This window comes from Coloeus monedula (assembly GCF_965178545.1).
Source record: "Coloeus monedula genome assembly, chromosome: W".
Classification (NCBI taxonomy): domain Eukaryota; kingdom Metazoa; phylum Chordata; class Aves; order Passeriformes; family Corvidae; genus Coloeus; species Coloeus monedula.
This window is the reverse complement of record NC_138821.1, coordinates 24229179-24249417: the sequence shown is the minus strand read 5'-3', so window position 1 is coordinate 24249417 and position 20239 is coordinate 24229179. Positions and strand designations below refer to the sequence as shown.

General features: G+C 45.9%; 1 protein-coding gene across 1 annotated transcript in view; it reads left to right on the top strand.

Moving 5' to 3' along the window:
* The window catches only part of LOC309584640 (chromodomain-helicase-DNA-binding protein 1-like), a gene marked incomplete at its 3' end in the record, with an annotated part of 34224 nt that extends 14678 nt beyond the window's left edge, over nucleotides 1-19546 (top strand). Inside the window, exon 6 of the mRNA XM_082300781.1 lies at nucleotides 19446-19546. Coding sequence (XP_082156907.1) covers nucleotides 19446-19546 — 101 coding nt within the window. The remainder of the gene's footprint in view (nucleotides 1-19445) is intronic.
* Between the last annotated feature and the right edge of the window lie 693 nt (nucleotides 19547-20239).

Genomic DNA, 20239 nt, shown 5'->3' with positions numbered 1-20239 from the left:
ACCTGACCTTATCGAGGTCGTTATCATGCTGTCCATCCCTCCGAAAGAATACCTCTAATACTGCCACCTCTCTTAGCTGCTGGATCCCTTCCTTGAGTGTCTCTCACTTCATTCTATGATGGTACTCCTGCAGTCTTTCTTTGTGAATGAATCTTTCTCTCTCACTCATTAAGAGCCGCTCCCAGAGAGAAAGGGGCCCTGGCTTCCTCACAAATATCTGGTCCACACCTAGGTCCTTGGTCAACGATCCCAGATACCTTGCCTCACCACTATCCAGTTGCACACCTATGCCCATAAGGTCCCAAACCCGAAGCAGCCAGGTGGTATAAGGCTCACGCCCCCTTCACACAATGTCTTTTCTCATACTACGGAGACTGTCGTACAACAGGGACTCAGTGATGATTTCTGGCTCTGGCTCTCCTGCTGGTTGTGAGGGCCCTGGTTGCCCATCATCATTAACTGGTCATACTGATTTGGTCTTACACTTCCTCCTTTGCACAGGGGCGACTGCTGCTGGCTGTGGTTGTCCTTGTGGTTCAGCTGAAACCTGGACGGTTGTAACATCCGTGGGTTCCACTGCTGCACCATCGGACTCACCCTCTTTGGGGCAGGGAGAGGGTTTTTCACTAGCTGAGGAGGTGTATTCCCTTAGCACTTGGCATATCTCCTGGCACATCTCCTGCATCCCCTTCACCAGTACCTCCACCCAGTTCGGGTAGTCCATTTCCGAGGTGGGCTGTTGAGTGGCATCAGGCTGTGGGGCAGGGTCAGGCTGTGGGGCAGGATGTCTAGTGTCTGGGGCTGTGTCAGGCTCTGGGGTAGGATCTCTAGTCTCTGGGGCCGGTGTCTGGGTAGTTATCCAAGTCAATCTCAACTTATCCCTGAATGCTAAATAGAGTAGGCCTATTAGCACCAGTTGGTTTGTACTCAGAGGGAATCTAAACCCTTCAAAAATTGGTTGGGTGGGCCCAAAGAACTGGTTGAGGGATTGGGAGAAAACTTCCCCGGTGTCATTTCCTCACAGAAGGTACCATTTTTAACATAACCCCAAAAACATGCACTCAGTGTGTGATAGCTGTTTATCCATGTTCCCACATTCCAGAGGAAGTTAAAAGCCCATGAATTCCTCACCTTCTCGACCCATAGTGCAAACTGGATAACAGCAGTGGTAGCCTTAGTCAGAGGACCCATGTTTAGGTAAGGAGCTGCAAAAGGGAAGAATATAGCCACGACCACCTGCCACCCGAACCAGGGTAAACTAGACCACATAGTGCTGCCTAACAAGGTTCCTATATCCAGCACACAGAATTAAGTTATCCAGGAACTGTTATTCCTTTTTCACCCCTCTCCCTTAACGTCCTCAGGCCCCACAGTTGGGCGCCAAGATCTGTCTTGGTTTGAAAACACAGGTGTCTGCTAAGGAAGGCAGGAGCCTCCCTTGGAATGGCAGATGTGACCCCCCTTCCCTCTGAGTTATTATAATTTTGAAATCAAGGGGCTTTTAGGCAAAGATAGGGGAAATAAGAATAACAGTTCTTTACTATTATATATCTATATGTGTATAACCAGTCAAACAGACAACAATAACTATGGCAGTAACAGCAAACAGAACTACAAACCCAGTCCCAGCCTTCTCGGGTGCAGTTCCGGTCACAGCCGGCAGGGGCGCTGGCGGCTCCCGGTGAGCAGGGCAGGTGCAATGGTTCCCCCGCGGCTGCAGGGGGCGCTCCGGAGAGAGCTCAGGGAGCACACGGCACTGGTGGCCTGGGATCCCGGGAAGGGATGGAACAAAAGCTTCACAAACCGCTGGGCAGCCGATCCCGGTGTCTGCCCAGACCCTCAGGAACAGCAGGCTGGAACGGCAGGCTGGAATAGCAGGGACGAGCACAAATCCCGGGTGGCAGACGAGATGTATCCAAACGGGGAACCCCTCAGAGGTCTGGGCAGGCAGGGCGGGCAGGGCTACAACGTAGCGAAGGCTCGAAGCAATGGCAGGGGCAGCGCGGCCATGGCCCGGCTCCCAGCGGGGCGGGGAAGGTGGGCTTGGGATCCCGGGGTTTCCCTGGCAGAAGGAAGAGCAGCCGAAGAAAGCAACCTCTCTCTCTGTCCAAACTTCGGGGGCCGACTGACCGCACACCCAGGTGAAACAAAAGAGTAGCCAGATGCACCCCACCTACAGTGGCTAGCTCTTTTGTTTTTCTTAAATACCCAGCCATTTGTCCCCCTAGCAACACGTATGGGGAAAATTCCTTTAACAAAAAAAAGCCAAAAAGCCAGGAGAGCTCCTAAAACCCCAACAGCGGGTTGGAAACAAACTTGATCTAAGCATTTGTTGCATTAGGTAAGGAGCCACTGGTCACAACATTTCTTGGTCTGTTCATGTGGATGTGGTACCTAACCCTGTATATGTTCCCATATATGCACTATGTGCCCATCACAGTCCCCTTTTTTGAAGCAGGGAGAGAGATCAGGATTTCTTTGTTCCTGTACTGTGGGATATCAGCTTATGTCATGGTAAGGGCAATGAGGGTTATTTGGAATGTGTGTTCAGGGCTGCTCTTCTAGCCTTACCTCAGTGATAAAGGAATAAAATATGTGATGGAAAAATGCTGTGGCAGCTCCAGAGAGGTGCAAAGTTATGCAATGTGCTGGGCCCTGGCTACTATTTATTGGACACTGCTCTATACTAGACAGCACCCTCATGAGGACGAGGAGGAAAAAAGACCAACAGGCACCATGGCCACCTAAACTGCAGCTGAACCAGAGGAGCAACCCATGTTGGTAGCAGTCACCCCTATACAGAAGAAGAAATCCAAGGCCAAATCAGTTTGCTTTAGTGAGGGATGAAGAGGAAGTAGGGCCCTCAGAACAGGAGGAAGAGTCAGGGACTGTGGAAGGTATCTTTTCAGCTTTATACCGGCTAGCGCTTGTATTTCAATGCCTTAGAAAGCCCCGAGCAGCCTTGAGAGGTAGCAAGGGCGATCTAGCACTTTGGTAGCTCTAAAATTGGTACCTGAATCAGCTGCAGAGCAAATACCATCAGCAGAAGCAAAGAGGGAGAAATATAGCTCCCTGCCCGCTCAGTTCCCTGCAGTTAGAAGCTTTCAAACGAGACAGACAACCAGAGATGTTCGCAGGAAAGTCGCTGAGCTGAGTGAGAGGGCGTGGCCTCTCCTCGACCATCTTTTATTAGGAGAAGGGGAAAGGGGAGGACTGGGGGCGGACCCGGGGTGAGCGGCCAATCAGACACTGCTGAAGAGTCTGAGTTACATTTGGCTTTGCCCGCGCTTGGAACAAAGGACCTCTGAGCACATGTCTTTGGGAGGGGGGAGGGGAAGCTCGGAACAGGCAGCAACAATTCCCTATTTTTTTTCTTTAAAGCTGGGTTGTAACTCTTAGCAACTTAAAAGTGCATAGAACAGTAACAAAACAACAGTGCAAAATATAATTGTAATCTATCGTCCTTACAACTCAACAGTACCTAGGATGCCTTTAAACTAGTTCCCCAGTCAAAACTCAGGGGTTTAGTTAGGACATCTATGGTATGGAGTATCAGGATGAAGATTTACAAAATACAGTGCAAAAACCTGAGTGCAAAACAGTGCAACTTAACTTAAGGGATTAACATAAAGATCTGCAGTAGGGGGTTTACATGAAGGTGCAAAATCAGGATTCTTTTTTACGGCGTCTCTTCCAGGAGGCAGTTTTAACCTCCTTAACTTTTGAGGAAGTGACATAAGGTTTTACCCATTTCCCTGGGATCCATCTCAGTCCTTGAGGGGTAGATACACTGGCATACCCATGTCCCCAAGTTACAAGTTTGTACGGTCCTTGGATTTTTTGAGTCTCTGGGTCCCAGATCAGGACTTCTGGATTTTCCTTCAGTTTCTGTCTCCCGGTGTTCTGGAAATGACGATAGATGGGAGGGTTTGGATCCTCAAAGGTGCCATTCAGGAAGTTTATGGTAAACAGTGCTTTGCTGAGTCTGAGGATAGGTGAGTTGAGTTTGGTGGTCCCTGATTGTTGTAGCAGCATTCGCTTGAGGGTTTGATGGGCACGTTCAACAATGCCTTGTCCAGTTGGGGAGTGAGGAATACCTGTAACATGTCGAAATCCCCACTGCTGACGAAAGTTTTTAAACTCCTGGGAGGTGTAGGCAGGTCCATTGTCAGTTTTTATCTCCTCAGGTATACCGAGCACAGCAAAAGCTTGGACAAGATGTTTTTCAACATCCTTAGCTTTTTCACCTGCATGTGCAGAGGCATACATAGCACCAGAGAAGGTATCAATAGAAACATGAACGTATTTTAATCTCCCAAATTCAGGGAAATGTGTGATGTCCATTTGCCACACTTCACCGCTATTGATGCCTCTGGGATTGACCCCCATGCCCAGTGATGGAAGCTGTAGCTTCTGGCAGTTGGGACATGTTGCCACTATTGCTTTTGCCTGTGTCCGCGACAGATGGAACATGCGGATAAGAGCAGGAATATTTTGATGGTACATGGCATGGCTCAATTTTGCTTGTTCAAAAACTTGGGGGAGCTTTGGTAAGTCAGCGGATAGAACTATATCTGCTGGCATAGCCAGAGCATCAGCTCTACAATTACCTTCCGCAATAAATCCTGGCAGGTTTGTATGTGATCTCACATGCATGACAAAATAGGGATGCTCTCTGTGGGAAACCAGATAAATTAATTTTGAGAGCAAATCATAAATTTTCTTGTTTGAGATTTCTTTTAGGAGAGCGTGCTCAGCTCTAACAGTTACTCCAGCTACATATGCTGAGTCTGTGACCAAATTAAAGGGTTCTTTGAACCTCTCAAATGCTCTAACAACAGCTGCTAATTCAGCTACTTGTGGTGATCCCTGGATTACCTTGATGTCAGATTCCCACTTTTGCGTCTTTGGATTTTTCCATGTGACCATGGACTTTTTACTTTTTCCTGAGGCATCAGTAAAAACGGTAATCGCATCGAGGGGTTTTCTACTTTGAATCTCTCGAGGGATGAAAGAGAATGGCAGATTAAACATGTCATGTTTTGGGTAATGATTTGAGATTTGGCCTGAGTAACTATCTAATGCAAATTGTAAATTTATATTATTTTGGAGTAGGTGATCTAATGTGTCAGTTGTTACAGGTAAGTAGATGCATGCAAAGTCACACCCTGCCAGGGTGCGGAGCCTTGCTCTACCCTTCATGATAATTTTTGCCATTAGTTCTTGTGGCTGTGTGATGGTTTTAGGAGGTTGGAGTGGAAGGAATACCCATTCAATTATGATGAGGGGTTCCTTCTGCTCTTTGTCCCACTGAAATATGAGGCCATGAAAGCGTGGTACCCTCCCTAGAATGACAAGCTTAAAGGGTAGGGAGGGCTGATACCTGTGTGCTTGTCTGGTGGAAATGAGCTCTTGTATCTTTTTGAGAGACTGCCTTGCCTCTTCTGTCAGGGATCTAGGGGATGCTGGACCACCTTCCCCTTTTACTAGGTTTGCAATAGGAGCTACATCCTCTGTGGTGAGTCCTAACCAGGACCTTAAATACTTCAGTGTCCCACAGATCTGTTGCACTTCTTCTTGTGTTTTTGGGTTATTATTAATGGTTACAGGTGTTGGGGTCTCCTCCCCTGCCGTGTAGCCCTGGGAGAGGAGCCCTGAGGGCACAGACACGGGGTTTCCCTGCCCCTGCTCAGCCTCGTTCCCATTGGTTGGTTTGTGTTCCCTGCGGGGGCAGAAGGACCCTTGGTCCGGTGCCTGGAACAGTTCCTGGGCAGAGCTCCGGCCATGCGGCTGGAGAAATAAACATCTCTCTGAAACATCTACCAAGAATCTGTCTGTCCATATATATTTCCTTTCCACGGGACTCCTGGTTTGATATATGCATGTTGCAGTATCCCCACTGCAACATAATGGTGGAGATTTGTGAGCAGAACGATCCCCGATCCCTAAGCGACTGATTTGTGTGAGTAAACCCTGGAAACTTTGGATTCCTCTTCTTGGTTTTGCTTTGCTATTCCATATCTAAACTATGGAGGAACGGTGGGAAGACTCTTGGCTCTCAGAGCCGCATATGGACATTTATCTTAAACTTGAAAAGATTCTTGAAAAACGATTTGTAAATTTTAGCTTGGTTCAAGCTCAAAAAGAACTGAAACACTTCCTGGCATGGTTGTTTAAGAACTTTTTCTATGTTTCTTGGGATTTAATTATTACCAAGGGCTTTTGAAAAACCGTTTGGACACAGTTAATATTGGAGTCAAAATATATGCCGATGGAAGAATATTTTCGTGAATATTATTTAATTACCGAGACTGTTGAGCAATGTCAGCTGTGTCCTGGTGAAGGGAAGCCTGGCGCAGGGACCGTGCGGCCCAGGCCACGTGCACCGAGCGCTCTGCGAGCAGCAGCGAGGCAGTTCCCGCGTGCGGGCGGAGCCAAGCGAGCCGCAGTGTCGGTGGCGGAGCGAGGCGCGGCGGGAGCAGCGGGACCCGGCGGTGCCCGCCCGGCCCAGCACAGCGCGTGGTGGAGCGAGCCCCGGGAACGCCCGGCCGAGAGGGGCGGCGCGCGGGCAGCGGCTGGCGGCGATGGCGGTGGAGCGGAGCCGCGCCCAGCTGAGACGCGCGCTGGAGCAGGGCGTGGGGGGGTCGTCGCTCGGGGGCCCGGCCGAGACGTGGGTACAGCGCCTGGCAGCGGCAGCGAAGCTGCGACCAGAGGAGGCGACGCACGGAGAACTGAGCGGCGCGGCCCGGCCCGGCCCGCACAGCCCCGAACGCGACCCCGGGAAGAGCGCGCAGGCACGAGCAGCCCCGACAATTCCAACACGGGAGCGACCGAAAGAGAGAGCAAAGACGCAGTGAGACAGAAAACAGCAGCCACTCGGAAAAAGGAAAAGATCATAGTAACTAAGATCTTAGGGATAGTAAAATGGTATAATGTTAAGCAAAATTATGGTTTTATAACAAGGTGTGACAACCAGCAAGACATATTCATTCATAGAACTGCTATTAAAAAGAATAACCCTGAAAAATGCATCCCAAGCTTGGGAGATGGAGAAGTCGTGGAATTCAAAATTATACGAGGTAGAAAAGGGTTACAAGCATCGCAGGTCACTGGGCCTGATGGTGTTCCTGTAAAAGGCAGTATATATGCAAAAAATCGTAGTCATGTTAGACAATATCTCCATTGTAAGCCCCCCCTACAGTCTCCCTTTCCTAATCCCACCTTTCCCTTTTACCCTATGTCCTATTACCCCCAGTGTATTCCTAATCCGTTTTTTTATCCATGGTTTCCCTCACAAAACCATGCTTTTGCCAATTGTTTCCCCAAAAATCCCTTTCCAATGCCGAGTGGGGGATGAAAAGGGGGAGGGAAGAAGTTAAACCCTCTCCTGCCTCAGTTTCCCCACAAAGCATGCTCAGAGAGTTCTGTCTCCCTTCTGTCAGCCCTAAGATGTTCCACAGAATCTGATTGGACATTTAAAGACTCAGGAGGGTGGCTTGTTTTGTCTTGAAACTGTTCTTGTTATGTTTATCCAGTTGTTTTCATTTTCCTTTTATTAAAATAAAACGGGTGAGGTGTTGGGGTCCCTCCCCTGCCATGTAGCCCTGGGAGAGGGGCCCTGAGGGCACAGACACGGGGTTTCCCTGCCCCTGCTCAGCCTCATTCCCATTGGTTGGTTTGTGTTCCCTGCGCGGGCAGAAGGACCCTCGGGTCCCGTGACTGGAACAGTTCCTGGGCAGAGCCCCGGCCATGCGGCTGGAGAAATAAACATCTCTGAAACAGTATCAAGAATCTGTCTGTCCATATATATTTCCTTTCCACGGGACTCCTGGTTTGATATATGCATGTTGCAGTATCCCCACTGCAACAAGGGACAATCACCCAATCCCTATCCCTGTGTGAGCTGCGAGATATGCAAAAAGATTTCAGCAGCCAGTTGGGTGAGCCCCTGGTGACTCGGCTGCTCCAGTGCTGGGATATCATGGCCAATGATGTGAAACTAGATGGTAGTGAAGCCAAGCAACTGAGATCCCTGTCATGGGATGTGGGCATTGACAAGGGAATTGGGAAGAGGGCAGAAACTCTCAGTCTCTGGAGGCAACTCCTGTCAAACATGAGGGAAAGGTATTCTCTCAAGGATGATCTAGTAGTACGCCCAAGCAGATGGAATGCTATGGAGAAAGGTATCCAGTACTTGAAAGAATTAACTGTGCTGGAGGCAATCTCTAGGCATTCAAATAATGAGCAGTCCCCTGTAGACCCAGATGAGGTCCAGTGTACACAATCCATGTGGCAGAAGTCTGTATGGAGCGCGCCATCGTCATACACCAAATCATTGGCATTGATGTCAATGAAAGAAGGAAAACAGTGCTTCAGGTGACTCCTCAACTCAGGCAATATGAAGATCATTGTCTTTCCTCCCTACCGACCTGTGCCTCGGCTGTGGAAAGACTGTCCAAGACTGTAGACAGACTCAAAAGATTTGAGCAAGTTAGAGAGGAAATGTCCCATGCCTCCACCAGTATGGGCCAGAGTGTCTGCTATTGGGAGCAAGTGCCCCCTGCTTGAGAGAGAGGGTCCACACCACGAGGTAACCTGTGGTTTTACCTGCATGAAGACATGAGTAAGTGGGATGGAAACCCCACCTCTGTCCTGGCAGCCCAGGTATGTGAGTTGAGAGGAAGAACAATCACTGCATGAAATTCTTCAAGGATAAATGCTGCTTCAGTTTCCAGTGGGTAAATCCTCAGACAGAATAGGAGGGCTGATGTTACTTCTGATCCTCCTGAAAGGACCTCCAGGTCATATTTACAAGAAGTGAGCAACAAGTACTATGACCAGAACTAGAGGAGGACTGCCTCCAGCTAGGTGGAGGAAAGGGGCAATCAGATCTACTGGACTGTGTGGATCCAATGGCCTGGCACATCAGACCCACAGGAGTATAAGGCTTTAGCTGACACTGGTGCACAATGTACCCTGATGCCATTAAGCTATGTAGGGGCAGAATCCATCTCCATTTCTTGGGTGACAGGGGGATCACAACACCTGACTGTACTGGAAGCTCAAGTGAGCCTGACAGATTGAATGGCAAGAACACCCCATTGTGACTGGCCCTGAGGCCCTGTGAACTCTTGTCATAGATTATCTCAGGAGAGGGTATTTCAAGAACCCAAAAGGGCATAGTTTGGCTTTTGGGATAGCTGCTGTGGAGACAGAGGACATTAAACTACTGAATACCTTGCCTGGTCTCTCAGAGAACCCTTCTGCTGTGGGACTGCTGAGGGTTGAAGAACAAGAGGTACTAATCGCTATCACAACAGTACATTGTTGGCAATACCGCACCAACCGGGACTCCATGACCCTCATCCATGAGATGATTCATGAACTGAAGAGCCAGAGAGTGGTCAGCAAGACTCGCTCAACCCTTCAATAGCCCCATATGGCCTGTAAGTCCAATGGCAAGTGGAGACTGACAGTGGACTCTTATGGCCTGAACTTTAGTACCAACTGGAGTCCAAGGCAGCAAAGTGGTGCCACCATTGACATGGCTAATGTGTTTTTCTCCATTCCTTTAGCAGCAGAGTGCAGGCCACAATTTGCTTTCACCTGGAAGGGTGTGCAGCACACCTGGAACCAACTGCCCCAGGTGTGGAAACACAGCCCCACTATTTGCCACAGACTTATCCAGACTGCACTGGAAAAGAGCGAGGCTCCAGAACACTTGCAATACATTGATGGCATCATCGTATGGGGCAGTACAGCAGAGGAAGTTTTTGAGAAAGGGGAGAACATAACCCAGATTCTTCTGAAGGCCGGTTTTGCCATAAAGCAAAGTAAGGTGAAAGGACCTGCCCAGGAAATTCACCTTTTAAGAGTAAAGTGGCAAGATAGATATCATCAGATTCCAAAGGATGTGGTCAACAAAATAGCTGATATGTTCCCACCGACCAGCAAGAAGGAAACACAGGCTTTCCTAGGGGGCTGTGGGTTTTTGGAGGATGCATATCCCAGAGTACAGTCAGATTGTAAACCCTCTCTATCATGTGACATGGAAGAATGATTTTAAGTGGGATCCTGAACAACAAGAAGCTTTTGAAAAAATTAAACAGGAGATTGTTCATGCAGTAGCCTTTGGGCCATTCAGGACAGGACAAGATGTGAAAAATGTGCTCTACACTGCATCTGGGGAGAATGGTCCTTCCTGGAGTCTCTGGCAAAAAGTAGCCTGGGAGACTTGAAGATGACCCCTGGGGTCCTGAAGTTGGGGATACAAAGGATCCGAGGTCTGTTACACCCCCAACTGAAAAAGAGATACTGGCAACTTGTGAGGGAGTTTGAGCGGCTTCAGAAGTGATTGGCACTGAAGTACAGCTCTTCTTGGTACCCTGAGTGCCAGTGCTGGGCTGGATGTTCAAAGGGAAAGTCCCTTCCACACATCCTGCCACTGATGTGGTGTGGAATAAGTGGATTGTGGCACTTGTCCTTTATCAGGGAAAAAACCAGCGGAACCTTCAATGGGAGCCAATGTCTTTTTCAGTAGTTAAAGAGCTCAGTCGGACCGTAACTGAGCACAGTCTAAGCTCTCCATATTTTGCGAATTTGCTGTCTTCTGTGTTTAATGCTTATGTTATGACCCCACATGATTTAAAATCGCCTGCTCAGCTTTTGCTAACCTCCCCGCAATACTCTCTGTGGGAAACTGAGTGGCAGAAAGGATTACAAGCCCTCCACTTTTGCAGCCCTTTGTCAGAGACTGAAAATAGTTTATGCCTCAAACACTGATATAAAGTTTTGCTCATTATAAGGAAGCTACAACTGAAGAAGCTTCCTTGAAGACTGGGACTTTGAACTGAAAGTCAAACTGCTGATTAGATAAAGGGAAACTCATTGTTCAGTCAACCCCGGCTGACTTTGGGGTGGGGGGAGAGCACAGCTCACAGAAGCCAGGTTTACACAGACTCCCTGCCCAATCGAGGCAGAGGGAGGAGGTTTCGGGTACGTGGCATAACCTCCGGTCAGAGGCACTAAACACTCATCCTCCATTACACAAACTGGCCCTGTCGCTGTTATCCTCAGGGAGACAAGAAGAATCACGACATAAGGCAGGTCAGATGATATGGCCGAAGCAGAGCTAAGACCACGGTTAATGGAAAGCTCATCTTTTATAGTGTGGTTTGCAATAAAGAAATTACATGATTGGCCTATTCACCCACCACCTCTCAAGGTGATAGGTTGAGCGGTATAACGCCCATCTGTAAATATTTTTCCATGTACCCAAAACAATATACAGTTCTCATAACAATTATGCAGCTGCAAAGAGTTTAATTTTCTCATGAGAGACTGCATGAGAACGAAAGCTTCTCACAGGAAAACAGGAAAACTGTAAGAAGCTTGTGAGAAGCTGTGAGAAGCTCTCTACCAGCTTTTTAGCATTCACATGGCCCAGCTATGGAAACCCCAACCCCACAGGCCACATCCAAGGGACTTTCACGTGAGAGGCTTTGCACCAGAGGACTGCCCCCCTCCCCCAGGGGGACATGCCTGGACATTGCTACCTGGCTCGAGGGTATATAAACCCATCAGATTCTATGCTTTCACCACCAAGACCAACTGGAGAGGATCAACGGAACATTGTTGGGATCCGCGGAGTGGTGATATTTTCCTTATTCTGTCCCTGTCACTCTTTCTGTCCCCCCACCTATTTTCTACTTCTTTCTTTCTTTCTCTCTCTCTCTCTCTCATATTTACCATCAAATAAAACCCTTACTATTGTCACTGGCATATGGTCTCGTTTGCACCTTAATTCAGGCAGAGGCATTTCTAAGAACCTTAAAACTGGATCTCAACATTTTATTGGCGTAGTTGAGCAGCATACCTCTGACCTGAAGTGCCTTTCACAATAGCTTTGTCTCCTCTCATGAAAGTATTTACTTTCAAAAACTGCGAGGACTGTTAATATTCTTTCCGTAAGAGTCTTTAACACCTGGGCCAACTTCCTTTGAGGTGTTGTGGAAATTGTGGTGAATGGATTTGGGGGTTTGAATCCTTTGTCTATGTGGTGGTTGTGCAGAGCCTAGAAACTCCTTTTTGGTGGGGAACCACGCCCCAACATAGTGTGAAGCTGCACAGTTCCTGTTATGTGGCGGTTGTATGGAGCCTAAAAACTCCTTTTTGGAGGGGAGCCACGCCCCAACATAGTGGGGAGCTGTAAAGCTCCTGTCACGTGGCGGTTGTGTGGAGTCTAAACTGTTTGGAGGGGAGCCACGCCCTTGTGCTTTTTGTGTTTTGTTGTGAAAAGGCAGAATTGGCAGGTTTTGGTCCTGAGACCAATTCTGCAGCTCCTATCTTGTGGGGAGCCCCCCCCCAACAGTCTGTGGTTTATTGTGGAGAACTAAAATTGGCAGGTTCCAATCCTGAGGCCAAAAGGCAGCTGCTGCCTTGTGAGGATGGTGTTGTCCCTATGCAGGCTTAGGTATTTATCCTGCAGCTCCCTCTGTGGGGGTTATAGAGAAACTTTAGAGGGAAATGACTGTCCTGAGTAGCCAGTGCAAAAAAGTGTTTTGTTGTCTTTCCTTGGTTAATTTGTTAGTCACCTCTCTACTCCTGGGGTGGACTTGGTAAAAAAAAAAAAAAAAAAATTGAGATAAGGAGCAATTGGTTACTAAAAGATGATTGATTACTAAAAATGTGATCGGTTATTAAAAAAAAAAACCAAAAAGGGGTTTTAGGCATTAGCATTGCTTGCTGCCGAACTCGATCATGTCCAAAAGGAAAATCACTAGAACAAAAGGAGCAAACTGATAAGGCAAACTGCTCCAGGGCAAAAAGCAGAAGCCTACTAAAACCCCGAAAGAAAAAAAGCAACTCAAATGCCTGATTCACAGACTGCAACTCTTGCAAAAATTTTAAAAGCAGTCTCACTCCCTCTGCCGAACAATCAATTGGAGGAAACCCCACTGAAAACCTCTGAGAAACAATAGAAGTGGTGCAACAAGCATTTCACTGAATAAAAGCTAAAACTCCACCTGAATAAGTTAATGCAATTAACAACTTGTTTCACTCAGACTTTTTTTCGGGGAAGTTTGTTTCTTTTATCTTTTCTAGGAATGTCACATGTCCCGACATCAAAGATAAAGCAGTTTGAGAGCAAAGAAACTGCAAGCAGAAAAATAACACTTAAATGTGAAAACCATTGCTTCACTGTGACTTTGTGTTAGCCCCAAGAAGTTTTACTTCTTTTTAATAATCAGTCTAGTGGGCCAAATTTTCACTTTTCTTTTATAGGAACCTACCAATACATGAGATGGGGCTGTGTGAAAACCAGTGAAATTTAAAGTGCCACCATAATTTCTTGCACTGTCAGTTGGTTAACATTTGTAATTTGTTTGTGTTTTCATTGCAAGTGACTTGGTGAAAGATCAAATAGAAATTAAAGCATTCTACATATTCTTGAGTTTAATTTTTGTCTAACTTGTTTTGTCTTTTTACTGAAAAAATGATGTGGCTAAGGTCTTAGGGATGTATAATTTGTCTCAACCAATATTATCCTGAGAGTTGGTATAAGAATTTATACATATTTGAAATCCTACAAATATGTACTAACCTTCCCAGTTCTGCCTCAGATGGCTTCAAAATTATTATAATCTGTCTAATTTTTTTTAATTTTCTATTTAGTGAATTAAAGAATCTTGGCAGAACACAAGCAAATGCTACATAAGAAATGATTGAATCCCCCTTCCTAAACCAGGAGGAATACAGAAATGCCTTCTACCAGCTCTCAAACGAATGTACTGTGGAATTTCATGCCATCAATTTACTCACTAAAATTCAAAAGTAAACACTACTTGGGATAATAAAACTAAGTTTGAAAGGGAATTAATTTCATTTTTAACCCCACCAATAATTTAAAAAGCCACACTTTCTGGTTTGTGTCAAGATTAAATGACAACAATGCTATAATCTGTCTCCTGGAAAATAGAGCATAGCCCTGATATGTGGGAAACAGAGGAGTAAAAACTTTTGCAGTTAATGGTGGGTTTGATTTACAACCCTGGAAGAAACTTGGGCTGGTGTAATGACAGAGATATATAAACATTAAGCAAGAGAATTACAAACCTATGTTTCTATAGTTATAAGGAAGAATATGTATTGGGTGTTATGGTGGACGGCTTTAAATATAGTAATGTGATTTTATAGTTTAAGTTAAGAATTTAGATGTTATAATAGAAGTATATGTGTGTACGTGACCTGACAAATTATTGGTTAAAACACAGCTGCATTGCAGTAAAAAGTACTACAGGTGTTAGGTCATAAAGACAAAACAAAGTTTTGTTTTAATTGCTTATTGGATTAGAGTTATAAATTGCCATATAACTTTGAAACTTGTGACTATCCTTCGTTATGGCGACTTGTTACTAAATCTCACGCCTCTGAGACTGATGCCTTGTTTGTTGTTTTAAGTAATAAATTGTGTATAACCACGATAGTCCCATCTCTTTAATAAGAACTCTGATGGCGGTGAAAGCAGTACCAAGAAAAGGCACCAATACTGATGTAAAGATATGTTTGCATGAGAACATTTTGTATGAAAATGTTTTGTGTGTTAATCTTGTATTGTGGATACAATATGCAGCTAGCAAGAATTTTTCTTGCTTCTTTCCAGTTCCGTGAGATACTTTTCTCTCTCACAGAAGATATTAGCAGAGTTCTATAAACTATGAACGCCTGCGACCTTGCAAAGCTTTGTTTATGATACAGTAGAAAAATATTTTGACAATGGATGTTTTAGGATTTTAGCCAATCACCCCAAGGGGTGGCTGATCCTTTGACCAATTAGACTATGAAGAAAAAAGTCTATAGAAGAGTTTGTAAAATAATTAAATAAATCAATCTTGCTGCACAATTCCTGCCTGTTGGATCTCTCTTCTCCTCCCTAGCACTGCGGGATACCGTAATATTGTATCATAAAAACAAATCCTTCATACTGTATAGAATTATCCAGCGGAGTAAGAATATTACCTATGAAACTCTTCTAACTATATGTGAATGCAGTCAAGAAGAAAACACACATCCTCAACAAATCCCTTCAAATTTATTCCACAGTGCAAAGTTATACTACAAGATCTGGGAATCCTCTTGGAACTCAGCTGATTGACACATGTTAATACATGTACCTGTTGAGGATACCCCTCTATGGAATTTAAAAATGAAGACCAGCTGCATAATTCTATAACTAATTTCAAAACATATTGAACAAACATCTAAGAGATACAATATTGTGATATCCCTCACACCCACTACGCATTAAAAAACACTGATTTCTAGGATTCATGGGGTGGAAGCACTGACTAATGAAAATTGAATTGATTATTACAATTGAACTTGCATTTTGACATTTCAAACTGTTGGACACTGTAAGATTACTTATTGCTTCTACTGTTTCTATCCTTTCTCCTACTATCTCTCTTCATCACCTCCGTGGACAACCCATAAAGTGAAGACCTCTAAGAAAGAGACATTTATTACAATGTTTGAGTCACGGGGTAGCTGTCAGAGACTGAAAATAGTTTATGCCTCAAACACTGATATAAAGTTTTGCTCATTATAAAGAAGCTACAACTGAAGAAGCTTCCCTGAAGACTGGGACTTTGAACTGAAAGTCAAACTGCTGATTAGATAAAGGGAAACCCATTGTTCAATCATCCCCAGCTGACTTTGGGGTGGGGGGAGAGCACAGCTCACAGAAGCCAGGTTTACACAGACTCCCTGCCCAATCGAGGCAGGGGGAGGAGGTTTCGGGTACGTAGCATAACCTCTGGTCAGAGGCAGTGAACACTCATCCGCCATTACACTAACTGGCCCAGCTATGGAACCCCCAACCCCACAGGCCACATCCACGGGACATTCATGTGCGAGGCTTTGCACCACAGGACTGCACCCCTCCCCCAGGGGGAGATGCCTGGACATTGCTACCTGGCTCGAGGGCATATAAACCCATCGGATTCTATGCCTTCTTGGGGGGACCTTCACCACCAAGAAGACCAGCTGGAGAGGATCAACAAACATTGTTGGGATCCACAGAGTGGTGATATTTTCCTTATTCTGTCCCTGTCACTCTTTCTGTTCCCCCACCTATTACCTATTTACCTACTTTCTTTCTTTCTTTCTTTCTTTCTTTCTTTCTTTCTTTCTTTCTTTCTTTCTTTCTTTCTTTCTTTCTCTCTCTCTCTCTCTCTCTCTCTCTCTCTCTCTCTCTCTCATTTTACCATCAAATAAAACCCTTACTATTGTCACTGGCATATGGTCTAATTTGCACCTTAATTCGGGCAGAGGCATTTCTAAGAACCTTAAAACTGGATCCTAACACCCTTAAAGGCCCCTCTGGGGCTCCAGCAGTTTGCTTTGGCTGTGGCAAACCTGGTCACTTGAAAAAAGATTGCTTTTCTTTAAAAGGGACTAAACCTAAAACTCCTGCCATGTGTCCCCGTTGTCATAAAGGCCATCACTTTGTTAATCAATGTCATTCTAAGTACAATTTTGAAGGTCGCCCGATCCAGGGAAACCAGACCCAGAGCGCAGGATGGCGCTGTGCGCAGACACAAATGTCTCAGCCATGGCAGACACCCCAAGGAGGACCGCCTTAAGTCTTCACTCAGCAACTGCAGGCAGCGCCGGATTGGACCTGGCTACCCCAGTCAGAGTAACGTTGTTAGACTCCTCTGTTCATTTACTCCCTACAGGAATTTTTGGGACCCTGGGGCCTGTCATGGGTTAGCAAGCATAGTCCTGGAAGTGATGTTCTTGCAAAGGGGTGCTTACAGCTTCCTCTGGGACCTGACAGAACCTATCAGATGGCCAGTTTGAATATGGACAATTCTTTAAGCCACTTAAAGTTGTGACCGCCTCTGTGATCTACACTTAAGAATAGAAACCCCCCCCCCCCCCCCCCCCCCCCAGCTCTGTCTCGTTTCTGGTACTGGGACAGGTGGCTGCGGGCCCCGTGCGAGGGCCAGCAGGCCTGGCCGAGGCCCTGCTCGGGCCAGGCCGGGCCAGGACAAAGCCATCCTGGAGCCGATGGGCCCTGTTCCACCCGCGGAACCCCCTCCACAGCCCTGCTCTGTGCAGAGGGGCCCCTCCCCCTCTCCAGCGCTGCCAAGATTCAGCTAAAGCTGCACTGCTGTCCAGCAGAGGTCATGTGACCGACATCGATAAGCAACATTCCAGCTGCAAGGCCTAGGTGAGATTAACTCTTTTAGTGCTATGAAGAGCTGAAAACCTGAGGGAAGAGAAAGAGGAGATGCTTAAAGCTGAAATTCTGTTGTGAAGCTATGATATATCAGAGTACCCGTTGTAATTTCATGAAGGCATGGGGGGTGGAGCGTTCAACTTGTACTTGTGAGCAATAGCACCTGCACTGAGATAGGCAGATGCTGAAGCAGCTGTAATTTCATGAGAAGCTTGAACAGGGAGAGATGGAAGCGATGAGGACTTTTGCTCCAAATGGGAAAGGAGAAAACCTCAGTTCCTAGAGATGCTCCCAGAGATAGTCCTAAAGATGAAGATGAGGAAGACCCTTTGCTCCCAGGGAAGAAGGGCCTCTGTTCTTAGAGATGAAATGCTCCCAGAGATGGGTGAAGAGAACTTTTGTTTCTGAACGGCTCAACCTTAAAATTGTACCCCAAAAAACTTCAAGAGTGGACCCTTGAAAGCACTTGTGGGAAAAGCTGCAAGTCGGGGGAAGGGACTCGCATGCGAGCAGAGAACCAACCCGGACGGCTGTCTCGTTGTGATAATGTTTTCATAGCATGGGCAAGAGAGACTCCTCTTCCTAAATGGACTGAACAAGGTTATTATGGAAGTGGTAAACAGACTGAACATCTCAAGGGTTGTCTTTTTACATTGTCAGTGGGAGAAGGGAGGAAGGTGGAGGGAGGAGAACAGTTCTGAAGGTGTGGTATAAGTTTTTTTTCTTCTTTTAGGTCTGTTAATAAACTTCTTTATATTCTTTGAAGTTTGGTGCCTGCTTTGCCTTTCTTCTAATTCTTATCTCACAGAAGATAAACAGAAACGAGTATTTTAGACCAAACCACTACACTAAATTGGTGTTTCCGCCCGGTTTCAAACCGAACCTGCTACAGGGTGATAGAGGTTTCTGTGATTTTGAGTCCGAGGTATTTCCAAGGGCTTGTTCTCTGCATTTTTTCAGGTTGTAATTCAAAGCCCTTGGCCTCTAGGGCCTCAATCACCATGTTAAGTGTCTGCTCGAGATACTGATTATTGGGAGCACATACTAGCACACCATCCATGTAATGTAGGATGATGGCTTTCTCTGCTTTGGCACAGATGGGGGATAGAATTTTTGCAATATACTCTTGGCAGAGAGTTGGGGAATTTTTCATACCTTGGGGAAGTACAAGCCAATGGTAATGTTCCATGGGAGTTTCACGATTAATAGAGGGCACAGAAAATGCAAATCGAGGGGCATCTGCAGGGTGGAGTGGAATATGAAAGAAGCAATCTTTAATATCAAGAACAGCTAAATGCCAATGTTGTGGGAGCACAGGGTGAATTTGGTGTCCAGGACATATGGACGAAGTGTCGCTATTTGTCCTTCAGGACCTTCAATTTGAATGGTGTTTTTGGATTGCTTCGCATTTTGGGTACCTCCAATCCCTTGTATGATACCCTGAGATTGCAATTCCCATTGCGCAGGCCACTTATCAAATGGAATGACCAACACATCAGCACCTGTGTCTATCATTCCCATTATACTGATTTTATGTGATGGAGGTTACATTCTATTACAGGTTTGCCGTTTCCCAAAACCTCAGTCCAACAGATGGCTGGGATATGACCATCTGTGGGCAGATATTTGGGCAGTGGAATGGCCTGTGCAATGACTTGACCCTTTGGCATAAAGTACGGTGGATATATACATTGTACAATTAGGTTAGAACACCCGTTGTGATCCACTTTCATGAGTGTGGGTGTAACCTCTATCCCAGCAGGTGTTTCCCGAGTGTCCCCAGTAACAAAAAGGTATGTAAAGTCTGGCATGTGTTCCACATTCTGGAATGAGATGGGTATCACAGTCTGTTTGTTGTTGTTGAAATGGTGTGTTTCATCACAGGTTACCTTAAACCTGAGTCCAGAAGTCCAAGTTGCTTTGCAGCTCTATTTTTGTCTGAACGCAGAACTGTTAGGACGCGTTGAGTCTTTAGTTTCCCCACTGTTGACCTGGGGAAACCGTCTTTGGAGAGTTTTTATCAGCAATTATAATTGTTTTTCAAGTGCGAGCTACATGTCCCTTTTTCTGACGATAGCATATAAGGTTACCTCAAGATTGAGTTTCCCCTGTACCCATAGCATTTTCCATAACCTCCCCCACCATCCCCACTTTTTTGAAAAAGAGAACAGCTGTGTTCAGCTGCACCTTCTTTGTACAGACTTCGAGGATGGATTCAACGGTCGGAGGGGGATGCAAAGGGAGAGTGAGGATGACTTTTTTGCAAGCATCATTCGTATTCACTTGGAGCAGTTCGAGTAGGAGCGCTTGTTGGAGGTCAGGATTAGGGACCTGGGAAAAGATAGCTTTGTGCAAATGGTTATAAAAGTGAATAATATTTTCATTTGGCAATTGTTTGATGTTGGTATAATGAGATGTGGGAGTTTGAGATGGTAGTAATGTTAAGGCCTTTTCAGCAGCACGTGATTTCAGTAAGAACTGGACGAGGGACAAGCATTGCTTGTTTTTGAGGATTTGCCATATTATTGTCACCAGATAAAAGGTCTAATGTGATATAATTATTCTCAAAGTCCAGGTAATTATCTGGAGTTTGCCACAAAATTTTCAATAAATCAGATAAAATTATTTTAAAAATAATATTTTCCATTGCTTTTTCCACATCATAAAATCACCAGGTGTGAGAAGAGTTTGCATCAATGTAATTAAATCACGAGGTACAAGTAAGTGAGTTGCAAAAGTAGCACTTAAAAGGCTCTTAAAATAATTACTCTGCATCCCAAACTCCTTAATTGCCTTGCACAAATCTTTGATATTAGAATAAGGAAAGGGCGTCCAGCCAGGGTTTGCTCCTATGCTAGTATGAGAGTGTAGTAGTAGCAGTTGGAGGTACTTCCTGGTAGCCATGGGTTCTCGGATTTAAGGGGGTAGTCACGTGACTGTGGGAACCTGGGGCGGGACAATGGGAAGCAGGGGCGGGGAGTGGAGGGGCAGGGG